Source organism: Gekko japonicus, unplaced genomic scaffold (genome assembly GCF_001447785.1).
Source record: "Gekko japonicus isolate JY-2015 unplaced genomic scaffold, Gekko_japonicus_V1.1 scaffold175, whole genome shotgun sequence".
NCBI lineage: Eukaryota > Metazoa > Chordata > Lepidosauria > Squamata > Gekkonidae > Gekko > Gekko japonicus.
Window position 1 is genome coordinate 109,637 of NW_015166425.1, and position 12,987 is coordinate 122,623.

The following is a 12,987-nucleotide window of genomic DNA, read 5'->3' on the forward strand; positions in this document are numbered from 1 at the left end:
AAACAGCTCTGAGGAGCTGAGAGCACAGCACTAGAAGCCACAGTGACACCACCAACACACGAGTCACAGGATGGCGTGGTGATAGTGCCCCTGTGCCACACATGGAAGCCATCTGCCCAGTCTTCCCCAACAGTGGCACACCTCACTGACATCATCCTGCTTCCCTCACGGGCACAAACCGGAATAAGGGCAGGAAGAAAGGAAACAAGCACAGCATCTCCCCATGGTAGGGAGGACTGTTGCGTCCTCAGCAGGAGCAGCTGTCCAAGAACAGGGAATTCTATGGGTGGAGGGCCGAAGACCCCAATGCAGTTTCGTACCCTTTGACGGGCAGGTGCACAGGGAAGGAAGCATGGCTTTCAAGGCCAGTGAGAAGCAGAGGTTCTTTCCCATTGCCTTCCTCTGCAGAGCCTTCCTTGGCGGTCCCTCTTCTGAGTACTGACCCTGCTTCCAAGATCTGATGAGATCAGGCCATGCCCTGCCCTCTTCCCTCCCTGCAAACACCCGTTGCATCTAAAAAAGTTGTAATAGTGTTAGCAAAAAGTGTTTGCATGTACATGATCGAAGGCCTGAACCACAGTGGAAGAAGCAACGCAAAATATTTGACTCGCTAAACAAACCCACAGATATCTGACGAAGGGAGTTTTGATTCTCGAAAGCTTATACCCTGGAAATCTTGTTGGTCTTTATGGTGCTACCGGATTCTAATCTTGCTCTTCAAACAAAACCAACAAGTGCTTTTTCTTGCAGGCTGATGGAGGAAGTGGGTGAATATTCTGAAGTCTACTTGCTCCGAGCCGTGGCTGTGGGACAAACGACTCTGGTGGCCACGGCCTGGGACAAGACAGGAACCAAATTCACATCCGCCCCTCGGAAGGTGGAGGTGAGAAACCCCAGCTGTTTGTGTGTGCTCATTGTGGCCTCTTAGGAAAGCCTTTTCCCCTCAGAAATACTGTCCAAAAGCAGCTTGGGGGGAAAATGTTGTAAAAGTAATAGGGATGAGAATTTTTGTATGAAACAACCGAGTTCCCAGACGGCTTCCTGATGTCCTTCTGTAAAGCTGGAATCTGACCTTGTTTTTTAGAAGACACTGCTGAATCAAAAGATATGTTGCTCCAATGTCCTCTTTTAAGTTTTGTTGTTATAGCCTGGTTTTGGTTAAGACAACCGTGAATCACAAACTTTGTTTCTGTTGTCCGTGGCAGGTCTTTCCACCATTCAAACTCATCCCAAAGAAAATGACCCTCATTCCACATAACATGATGCAGGTAAATTAAGAATGGTTAAATCTGCCTGTTGTCTGTCTCCTTCTCTCCCTGACCTTGCTCTCTGTCTCTCACTTTCTAAATGTAATGCTCCATGGGGTTGGAGCCTATGAAAAGTGGCTTCCAAAACCGGGGGCCAAATGCTCAGTGTCCAGCTACCTGCTTTCCCTGTCTCTTCCTAACATCAAGAAGCCTGCAGGTCCCGGTGGAAGCAGCACTCATTCCATGGCTCATGGAGAGCTGCATTTGCAATTACCCTCAACCAAAAAAGTAATTGACTTCCACCCATCATGAGGCTTGCATCTCAGGTTCCTCCGGCGGCAGCTGTTTCAAGGTGGGAACCACCTGCCCACCTCAAGCCCGACCAGGCAAGGGCCGTGCCACTTTCCTGAAACATGGGGCAGGTGCCGTGTTGGGAAGCAGTGCTCACAAGAACCCTGGGCAGCGTATTAAAGAGATGCATGTGACTCCTAGCTTAGAGAAACAGTGTGCTGGCCCAGGCTTACCATCTGGCCAAAGGAAACGTGTCCAGGGACCAATCCCTAACAGAGTAGGGTGAGCACTGGGACATTTGTATCCCATTTGTATCCCAGGGGATGTCTAGACCTGGGGTGCTTTGTGTCTTGTTCTTCCACCCCTGCCTTTGAAAATGCAGTAGCCCAGCTGCTGTCAGGTTACAGGGAACGTATCACCCCTGTGCTGAAAGGTCTGCAGTGGTTACCCGCCTGTTTCCAGGCACAATCCAGAGTATCGGTTCTTACCTTCAAGGACCTGAACAGCTAATGGCTGTCTCCTCCCATACTCTCCAGCCCAGCAGTGAAGATCTGTCTCTCAAGCCCTGCTCCCTCTGCCCCTGCCTTCAGAGGTGAGGCGGCTGGCGACTAGAGACAGGGCATTCTCTGTGGTGGCACCCTGCCCCTGTTAACCCCCTCCCCCTCCTTGAGGTTCGCCAGGCACCTGCTTTACTTTCTTTTAGGCACCAGGTCAAAACGCATATTTTTATCCAGGCTTTTAATGAGGGGCTTTTTTTTTTTTTACCGCCTGCTTTTGTTTTATGGATTTGTTTTTACGCCGCTTCTGTTTTTAATTATAAGCCGCATTGAGCAGGACTCTGAAGAGGCGGCACAGAAATGTTGTAAATAAATTAATAAATGAACTTCCTGTGTGTGCATTTGCATCCCACGGCAGGTGATGTCAGAAGGCGGCCCACAGCCGCAGTCCCTCATTCACTTCTCAATCAGTAACCAGACCGTGGCCACGGTTAATGGACTCGGGCAGGTCACCGCCAGGGCCGTGGGCGCTGCCACCATACAGGGGACTATTCGGGCTGTGAATGAAGACACGGGGAAAGTCATTGTCTTCTCGCAGGTACTTTCTGTTGGGATATTTGGTTAATGTAGCGGAGTTTTGCCCAGTGATAGAAGTGTGATACTGAGTGCAGTAAATAAATCTCCCAAGAAGTATATTGCAAAAAAGGTAAACTTACATTTATTAAAGTAGGTTCAGGTTGCAGTCAAAGGAAGAGAGAAAAGCCCAGACTGATTCCACAAAAGTACTTGTTCCGCCCTGGGTCTTCTGTTTTCCCCGGGTATATTGTTCAATTTCCCACTAGTTGCCTCGCACCCACAGCTTGACCCGCATCTTCTTCCAGTTTCCCCCGCATCTTCTTGAACCTGCATTTTTGAGGTCGCCTCGCGTTTAAGCCATGTAACGCCCTCCTCTTTACACGCCCATGTTTCCATGCCAATGTGCTGCATGCCCTAACTTCCTTGGTGACTAATGACCAAACGTGCTTTACAATGAGCAACCAACAGTAAACGATGTTCACAGTTGGTGGCACTGATGACTTAACTTTGCCTATCGATCATTGGTCCTTTAAAAACAAAAACAAAAAAACAAACCACTGTTCGCGTTACAGCACAATGATGAGGCAGCGGAATGCAAACCCTTGGTATTTTTTAGGCACATCCGACCACATTGGCCCTCAGGTGACGTGACCAGTGGAGTCTTACAAGGGCTGAAACATTTCTGTTGTAGTTACCGAAACAGGGCAGGGAGATGTGATTTGCTATGGGTTGCTTAGTTCTCAATCGTGGCTGGAAAGGCTGCCTCCAACATTTTCTGGCAGGAATCCAGTGGCAATATGTCATGGCGACAGACACGGTGTGGGTCAGAGTCCCGGGAGAGTATGCATTGTGATGGCAGGTAAGAGAATCCCACTTGCAGACTAGCCAATCAATGGGGGAATAGCCACATGTTGACCAATCAGGCTTAGCGGACAGAGCAGCGGGAAAATTAGAATGAGGAGGATTGAAGTGTAGGAGGAAGACAGCAGTGTGAACGGCAACCGCCATTAGCAAGTAACAGCTCCAGCCTCCTCCTGTGTCCATCATCGCCTTGTTCTATTCTGTGGAGAGAAGCTGGGTCATGTCATCCATCAGCAAGCCATCTGGTGTGAGGGGTGTCTCATGGCACAAAGGGGAAACTTTGGATCTGCTCGCAAGCCCTTGCTGCCAGCCACAAAAACATTGATGTGTTCGAGGAAATCTCTAAGCAGATGCGCGCCCTGGGCCACAAGAGATCTGCGACAGAGTGCAGAACGAAGTTGAAAGCGATGAGGCAGGACTACAAACACGTAATTGCTCACAGTGACCGCTCGGGCAACTTGCCAGTTAAGTGCTCTCATTTTGATTTGCTGGATCGCATCCTTCCGGAGGACCAGGGTATGTGTGCCTTAAAATTAAGTTCTACGAGCCAAATCAGAACAAAGAAAATCTGCCCGCACCAGGCTCAGAGGAGCTCTACACTCCCCACCTGCTTATGATAAACCCAGATGACTTCAGGACATCTACACCGCTGCCTTGTTCAAGTGAGTATGGGGATGATTTTCGACGTGGTCTCTGTGCTTCACACCCATGGGATCTAGTGCGCACGCGCTGGGTTGATCGGTGCTGTAGCAAGCTCTTTTAACGGATTTTCATGCCCAGAGTGATGGGCGCGGACATCCCGCCAGTTCCTTTCTTACCACCACCGTCGGTCGGATCGGTTCGTTAGTTTGACTTTTTGCCTCACGGCTCTTAGAATTTTTTCCTCGTTCTTCTATCCTTTTTTTGTGTTACCCAACCTACAAAAAAACCCACCTTTATTTTTCCTGAGAGGGAATTACCTCAGCTTGGCCTCCGGCCTTTACCCCCCCCCTTCTTTCTCCACTACTTTTATATTCTATGGAGAAAAAGTGGGGCTTTTTTAACTGATGTCAACCTTGCGGTAGTAAACTCGCACTGCCTGACCGCCACACTCTCTGTATTTTTTGTTTGGGGGAGTCTCACAGATCTGACTCGTGCCAGCACTGTGCAAGATTTTCCAATCAAACCCGGAAAAACCGAGCTGCTCGCCTTAAAGTCGCGCTCCTAGAATCCGCTCTAAATCCTACCACAACGATGGACTCTGAGAGACCTTCAACCTCGACGGCTCCGGTATCGGGGTCTGCTTCTGATATCGTCCAATCGACGCCGAAGCCTCCGGTATCGAAGGCGCAATCCTCCGCCTCAACACCAGTGAAGAAGAGACCCAAGGCAAGTAAGGAGAAGTCCACAAAAAAGGGTTCCTCCAAGCCCCTCAAAGCGGCGAAGAAGGTGAAGGTAGCGGAGTCTGCACTGGCTGATGGCCCTATAGTGCCGCCTGCTCCATCGATATCAGACACCCACACTCCTCCACCAATATCTACCATTCAAATTTTGGACTCTCCTATTCAACAACTGGAGCGTCTTTACTCCGACATCGAGAATGTGGAACTCCTAAGTCACACCACTGGTGCAGAGATTTCCCTCTCTCCTTCTCCATCGTCAACATCGACGTTTTTGGAAGCTCCCGACGTCGATGCTGGTCAGAATCGACACATTCATTCTAGCATGCAGCGTCACCCTCCATGCCTGCATGGCAATACAGTCGATATCGATGAGCAAGTTTTGAGAGACCGTTCACAAGGACGGCACATTCCTTTGTCTCCGAGACGTGATCGGTCTAGAAATCGATCCCCTAGAGTCTTGATTCCCCACCACCACCGATGTCGTGGGATCACCGCCAACTGAGATACCTCTATGGCATTCGACCTACTCTGCTCACAGATAAAGGTCACCCCATAAATCAAGACCTTCAGCATCGCTGTCTTGACCTCCGGCTGAAGACCCTTCTCACCATCAAGTGGAACCTCTGGGTTCTGCCACCCCCCAAATCGTTCCACCAAAAGTTTTAACTAGTCAACCCGAAGCTACTCCAGTACAAATACCAGAACAGGGCTGCTCTGACTCTGGAGATGAAGAATCTGACTCAGAGGCTTCGGAGATTTAAACCTCCCCTGACCACAAGTCATCGAACCAGGCGGTCGCGGAGGACTTCCCTATATCACCATCCGAGAATCTTACTTCTTATGCTGACCTTGTTAAATGAATGGCCCACTCTCTCGGCCTTTCTGTGGTACAACAACAGCCACAGGTTACTGATCCTGTTTATGATATTGTGCAACTGGATACCTCCACTACCACTGCACTCCGCATGTCCGCAGTCCTCTTGCAAGCTATCAAGGCCCCATGAGAAAAGTCGTCTTCAGCCCCGGTGTCGACAAGACGTCTGGACCACATGTACAGAGTCCAGGAGACAGGTGCCGAATTTTTATTTTCCACCCTCAACCAAATTCGGTAGTCGTCACATCCTCGTCCAAGTCGAAACAATCACACTCGGCACCCTCTGACAGGGAAAGTAGGAAATTAGATGCATTCGGGAGACGTTTCTACTCCACGGGTGCGTTAGGGGTCAAAACCACTAACTACCTAGCCTGCATGAACAGATATCAATATACTCTGTGGGAAAGATTCTCCGACCTCCTAACCCACCTCCCGGAAGACAAGCTTCAAGCGGCTAGGGTTATTCAGAAGGAAGGCATAGTCCTTTCGAAGCAGCAGCTCAACACGTCCAAACATGCTTTAGAGGCTTCCTCCAGAACAATGGCCTCAGCTATCGCTGTGAGGAGACACACCTGGCTCTGCAATACCAATCTTCCTCAAGATACTAGGCCATATGTCGAAGACCTCTCTTTTGATGGCCTTGGCCTTTTTAACAGCATGACCGATACCATGCTCCAGGATACTGATAAGAGCATAAAGGCATCTCGCGCTCTAGGGGTGTCACCTTCTACGAGGCAACAATATCGCCCTCGCACCTGGTCTAGGCCCTGGCAGAGACGCACTCCAAATCGTCAGTCTCCAGATAGGCAATGGAGGCCATGTACAGCTTCCGGTGGTCAAAGACCTACCTTTGAAAAGCCTAAGTTTGGAACTGGACAACAACCCTCACGCACCAAACAACCAAGGTCCTCCAAGCAGGGCTTTTGACTTCCCTCCTACCGAGTCAGTTCAAACATGTCTGTCACCCTTCCTTTCTGCCTGGCGTTGCATCACCTCGAACCAATGGGTGCTGTCCATTGTAACTCAGGGCTATCATATTCAATTCAACCAGAACCCCGTCACTCCAGTAGTTGTCATCACACTCTCTTCCCCACCTCTCCTAGAAGAGGTGTCTGTCGTACTGCAGAAGGAAGCCATCGAACAGGTGAATTTCACTGTGTAGAGATACTCAGAGGCAAGCACTGTCTTCCCAAACTTTCCTGTCCTCTTGCTAGAATATCACCCTGTGGTGCATAACATCAAACAGCTGCAAGGACCAAAGTTACAAAAGGGTGCATTTGCTTTTTGGGCATGCACAATAGCTGCAGAATTTTCTTCTGTATCTCCGCCGTACTATGCAGTGAAGAATCACTAATTCCACGGCCTTCCAGCCATCTCCCTTGTTTTGATCGTCTTCCTTTTCTTTATCCCCTTGTTAAAGTATGCCTTTAACAATTTGCATTTCTGAACATGCCTTTTGAACTGTACTCTTGGCATTTCCGAAGCATCCTGTTGAATGGCTACCATATGTAGGTGGTGCAGGATGGGAAAACGAACTTGCTGATGTTGACGCACCTTGGAAATCATACCCCAAAAAAGCCAGTTATTGAGATAATGTATATAAAAAAAACACAATTCTTTTTCTTTGATTTCTTCCTTTTCTAAATGTCACAGAAACATCTTAGAGCTATAATATCGTCTGCAACATTACTTATTTACTGCCTAAGGTTTCTAAGCAGGCACTCTGTGATTAGCTGTAATAAATAAAGGATAATACATGATGCGTAAATATTAATTAAACCATTTAACATATAGTCTTTCTGTAGGCAGCTTTAAGTGTATATAGAATTTCAGTTTCTTACCTGTGACAATTTCCCCCTAATTTGTTCCGGGTCAGGTGCTGTCTTACCACGCAACGTGTTCGAAGGCAGAAGTCGACAAATTCAAGGTAACAGAAATCTATGTCATTCTATTCTGCAAATGGACTGTAAAGGGACATTTTTAAAAAGCTGACAAAAGCAAGTGGGGCTGTGGGAGAAAATGTATTACCCGTTAACATTATGCATTTATTTTAAAAAATCATTCTGATGTTTTCCATGTCAACATGCATCCTGTAATAACTCTCACAACTATTTTCTTTGTGACTTGTGTGATCCCGTGACTACTTCTTGTACATAAAGAAACTCTCTGCTCGTGGTATTGAGGACTCAACATTGCTGTCCAACTTATCAGTGAGATGATCTCATTTTATTTTCTGCCCCTACCATATCACTTCATGCATATATATTGTTAGCACAACAAAGTTGCCGAGAAAGTGTGGAAACAACTGCAATAAATAGACTTTAAGTAAGGATATTGCAAAAAGATAAAACTTAGCTTTTATTGAGGTAGACTTGGGTTCACATCCATTTCTGTAGTAGAAAGAAGAGAGAGAAACCTGATCTAAAGAACACTTTTCTGTATTACAAATGTCCAGCTCATCCAGCTCTGTGTGTGAGTAGGTAAGGTGGTATGACTCCACTGGAGAGATCTGCAAATGCATCCTGCACATTACTGTTCTGTGAGAAGAGAGAACGCAAAGGGGACAGGAGGAGGAAGAGTCACAGAGAAGAGCCTTGTTGTTGTTCAGTCGCACAGTCGAGTCCGACTCTTCGCGACCCCATGGACCAGATCACACCAGGCCTTCCTGTCTTCCGCCGTCCTCTGAAGTTGGCTCAATTTCATGTTCATTGCATCTATGACACTGTCTAACCATCTCATCCTTTGCCGTCCCCGTCTTCTTTGACCTTCAGTCTAGCTTAGACAAAGAGAGGCACCCTATCCATTAAGATAACACATACACACATTTGGTTCTAAGCATAACGAAGAGTTTTCCAATTCCTCCTCTCCCTAGGTGACTCGGGACTTTCCCATTCATCGCTATGAGGTTATTTGGCCGCCCTTTCGGCCTACGATGTTCAAGTTGACAAATGCACACTGTTTTCCCATCCGCTTTCAAAACGTTTTTTAAAAGGTTTATTGCATCTCTACCCTCCTGTCAAAACTCCAGGCATTCCCTGGGACCTTCCTCTAGTTCTCCGCCAGCTCACGAGGAAGCCCTTTGAGCCGCTCGCAACATGCAACCTCAAACTTCTAGCATGGAAAATGGCCTTTTTAATTGCTGTCACCTCAGCTAGGCGAGTGGGAGAAATATTGGCTTTCCAACACGATATGCCTTACCTGTCGTTTTTGCCAGATGGAGTCCGCCTCGTACCGGACATTTCCTTCCTGCCGAAGGTGGTGTCAGTGTTCCACCTGCAGGCGGAGGTCTTCCTCCCAACTCCAACATCCGCAGAGGACAGACTCTTAAACACTTTGGACGTGAAGTGGGCTCTCCTGTTCTACCTCAATAGAACACACCCAACGAGACAAGACTCCCAACTGTTTGTCTCTTATGCACCAGCAAGGCTGGGGACTCGCATCACGGCTCAGTGGCTGTCAAAGTGGATTGCGGGGCTCATCCATCTCTGCTACCTAATCGCTCATCCATCTCTGCTACCTAATTGCCTGGCCCTATCAGGGCTCATTCTACCAGAGCTGTCGCGACTTCCACTGCCTTCCTCCAGGGAATTCCCCTGACGGACATTTGCAAAGCCATTACATGGGCCACGCCTAACACCTTCATCAGGCACTATGCCCTAGACGTCCGTAACAACCAACATGGGACATCACATTCTGTCATCAGCTACGCAGTAAAGGACCTGCCAGCACCCTCCTCCAGGTAGGCCACTGCCCACTAATCTCCCATGGGTGCGAAGCACAGAGACCACGTCGAAGATAGACAGGTTGCTTACCTGTAACTCGGGATCTTCAAGTGGTCATCTGTGCATTCACACCACCCGTCCTCCTTCCCCGCTGCTGTCAGCTTCTACATTTTCAATAGGGGTTGATTTGCGGCGGTTTGAAGGAACTGGTGGGATGCCTGCGCCCACCCCTCTGGGCATGCGCGGTGGGGTCCCTGCGCATGCCTGAGGTCTGGGCACGAAAATCCGTTAAAAGAGCTTGCTACAGCACCGATCGATCCAGCGCGTGCGCACTAGATCCCATGGGTGTGAATGCACAGATGACCACTCGAAGATCACCAGTTACAGGTAAGCAACCTGTCTTTCCGGGGGTAGGGGAGAGGTTGCTGTGCCCACAGTTCCTCTGCAGAATCCAGCACTTCATATGGTTAATTTCCCTGGTTCTAGGCTCTGCAGGAAGCTTCCATGGGAGTTACATAGAAACCCAAGACCAGGAGCCGGATATCAACGGGACCGCTCCCCCTGTTCCTGCTGGAAGGAATGAGTGGCACAGCAAGAGGTGTCACCTGCCCTTCTGCAATTTTACTATCGGTGAAACCATCTCAGTTAGGTGTTCGACTCTGATACTTCTGTCTTCATGTCTCACAATACAGGGGCGGGGTTTGAATGGCCACAAGTGTATTGCTAAAATGTGGAGCAGCCGGACTGCATTGCCTGGTCTCCGGTAACGTTCTTCCATCACTACAGCCAAGCACAATGAGACCTTGTGGGGTTTTTTTTAAATTAGCAATGCCTGCTAAGTTATAACATTACGGATGTATGGGGAAATGGGGAGTATCGCGTTAGTGGGCTGGCCCACCTCAATGACCATAGTCCCCATTTTCATTAAACGAAGACTACTCTGTTAGAGTACTCAATGCTCCCTCCAAGCTGTGGAGTCTTGTGAGCAAAAATTCTACTTTGTGAGCTACTGGCATGAAAGTTGTGAGGGAGCCATTTGGCTACTGCATTAAATTAGTTTTCTCTGGAGCCATCCGTCCTGAGCTGAGACAAAAATGGGTGAGCCGGAGGCTAAAAAGCTGAGCTAGTTCACACTAACTCAGCTCAGAGGGAACATCGCGAGTCAGGTAACTGTGAGGCTGAGGATCTGAACACGTATTCTTTTCTGCTCCCCCACCCTGTTTGCTTCGACCACTGTGGTGGACTGGGCCTGCGTCAGCTGGCGGGCCCCGCTCTGCCCACCCCTTCTTGGCCTGACCTGGCAACTCTACTGCCTCCGGGTCCTGCTGCCACCACCATCCCTGTCTTGGGCTCTGGTTAGGCAGAACAGCCTCCTAACCTCCCTCCGGCGTCCCGAGGAACCTCCCCCAGGGCTTCCCATGATTCCTTGGGTCTCCCCTGGAGGGTTGGCAACTGGCCATTTTACAACTTGTTCTCCTCCCTAGGGGACCCCCTGACCCACTGCTCGTGTTTCCAAGCAGCTGGGGGGACTACATAGTACAGAGAAGCTTCACTCCTTCAACAATCAAAGGACTTATTTAAAACTCTCAACTATATACAGGCACATCAGAAGTGAACAGAAGAAACAAAATAACGCTGAGGGGCTCATCTTCCGGCGTCATATCTTTTAGCCTTTTGATACTGTCCATGGGGTTTTCTTGGCAAAAATACTGGAGTGGGTTGCTATTTCCTTCTCCAGGGGATCACGCTTGGTCTGAGTTCTCTGCTGTGGCCTGTCCGTCTTGGGTGGCCCTCCGCGGCATAGCCCACAGCTTCATCGAACCACGCAAGCCCCCTCGCCACGACAAGGCAGTGATCCATGAGGGGGACATCTTTCTTTACTATGCAAATTTGTCACTGCATCTTTTTATCCACTTCTTGAAGGTCGATTTCCAGGGGGGCGCTGAGTAATTTTTTTTCTGGGCAGGACTGGCTTCCTGCCCAGAAAACTCCATAATATAAACAGCAGTTCCCGGCCGCCCAGGAACTGGCTCTCCCTCCTGCAGCATTCTGGGGCAGATCACATAACCTTGATAGATTTCCTGTCCTCTCTAGGGAGTTGCCCTCAGATTACTGGTTGGAGACAGGAGGGGAGGGGGAATGAGGAGGCCTACCTGAAGTTTGATAGTTTCCTCCTAGGTGGCATTTCTCCACCCACAGTCCCAAAAACAGAACAGTTGTTTTATTAGTCAGTCACGGTGTTCAATGCTGGAGCAGCCTAGTGCGTCCAGGATACCTGTTGGTCCAGGCGTCACTTAAAATCCACAAGCGAGGGGGAGCTCAACGGCTCCCTAGGCAGCAGAGTCCACTGTTGATCGGGGGCACGGTAAAGCCATTTTCCGCAATACCCACAGTTGGGGCTCGCAGTCTCTAATGCGGTTTCATAAGCGGCCACATGCCTGCATCACTGATCCCAAGGAAAGACCAAATCAGATCAGCATGCCAGAAATCAAAACTATAAGTGACATAAAGCAAAAAGGCAGGAAGGGAGAAGGGACTATCAATAACACCCACTATCAATAACAATTGAAATCTACAGAGCCTGGCCCTTGGTTTGCTACTGACAGCCTGGGCCTGCCAATTATTCTGAGAAAGATCAGTGAGCTGAGCATTTAGACAATTTATGGAATGTGGAAACACCATCTCTATGATACCAAAACAATTCTGCAGGCAGTTTAATATTGCATTGGTTTTAACGAACCGTTTTTAGATGTTTTATGGTAACTGATTGATCTTCTTCGTGGTCTCTGTGCTTCACACCAATGGGTTTAGTGCGCCTGCGCTGACCCAACCGGTGCTGTAGCAAGCTATGTTTCAAAGGATTTTCGCGCGGGTCCCACTGAGCATGCGCAAGAACCCCAGCACGCATGCCCAGAGGGACGGGCGCGCAGATCCCGCCAGTTCTCTTTCTACCGCCGCGTTGAAAGGACCTTCTTGCCTTTCCTCCTGACCGGATAGCTGTTACTGCCTTCGGGCCTTTACCTTTTTTCCTTGTTTCTTAGGATCGTCCTCCGTTTTAATTTCTTTACTTCAGTATTTTTAAAAAAAAAAAAAAAAAAAAAAGAGAGAGAGCTTTTGCTTTCCTGAGGGGAATCTCCTCAGGCCTTCGGGCCTTCCCCCCCCCCTTCCCTCTTCACTTTTCCCCGGCATTTGTCTCTTCCCACCGTATGGAAAAGAAAAAGAAGAAGAGTCAGAAGTGGGGCTTTTTCAACCGCTGTAAGAAGTGTGGAAGTAAATTGGCCCCTCCAGATGGCCATGAACTTTGTTTGTTCTGCTTAGGCGAGTCACACAGAGCAGATACTTGTAAGCATTGTGCTAAATTTTCTAATCAGACGAAGAAGAACCGTGCTGCACGGTTGAAGGTCGCTCTGTTAGAATCCGCTCTTCACCCGTCTTCTGCTATGGCGGACCAACCTTCTACCTCACGTGCAGCCGTCGATACCGGAGCATCGATACCGACGAGATCGACATCGAAGGTCGCTTCAAAACAGTCGTCTA

The 12,987-nt window shown here is 48.9% G+C and overlaps 1 protein-coding gene across 1 annotated transcript in view; it reads left to right on the forward strand.

Annotated features, from left to right (window-relative positions):
• The window catches only part of NUP210L (nucleoporin 210kDa like), an 84,208-nt gene that overhangs the window by 13,964 nt on the left and 57,257 nt on the right, over positions 1-12,987 (forward strand). Inside the window, exons 11-13 of the mRNA XM_015411718.1 lie at positions 751-883; positions 1,206-1,268; positions 2,454-2,633. Of these exons, the coding sequence (XP_015267204.1) occupies positions 751-883; positions 1,206-1,268; positions 2,454-2,633 (376 nt within the window). The remainder of the gene's footprint in view (positions 1-750; positions 884-1,205; positions 1,269-2,453; positions 2,634-12,987) is intronic.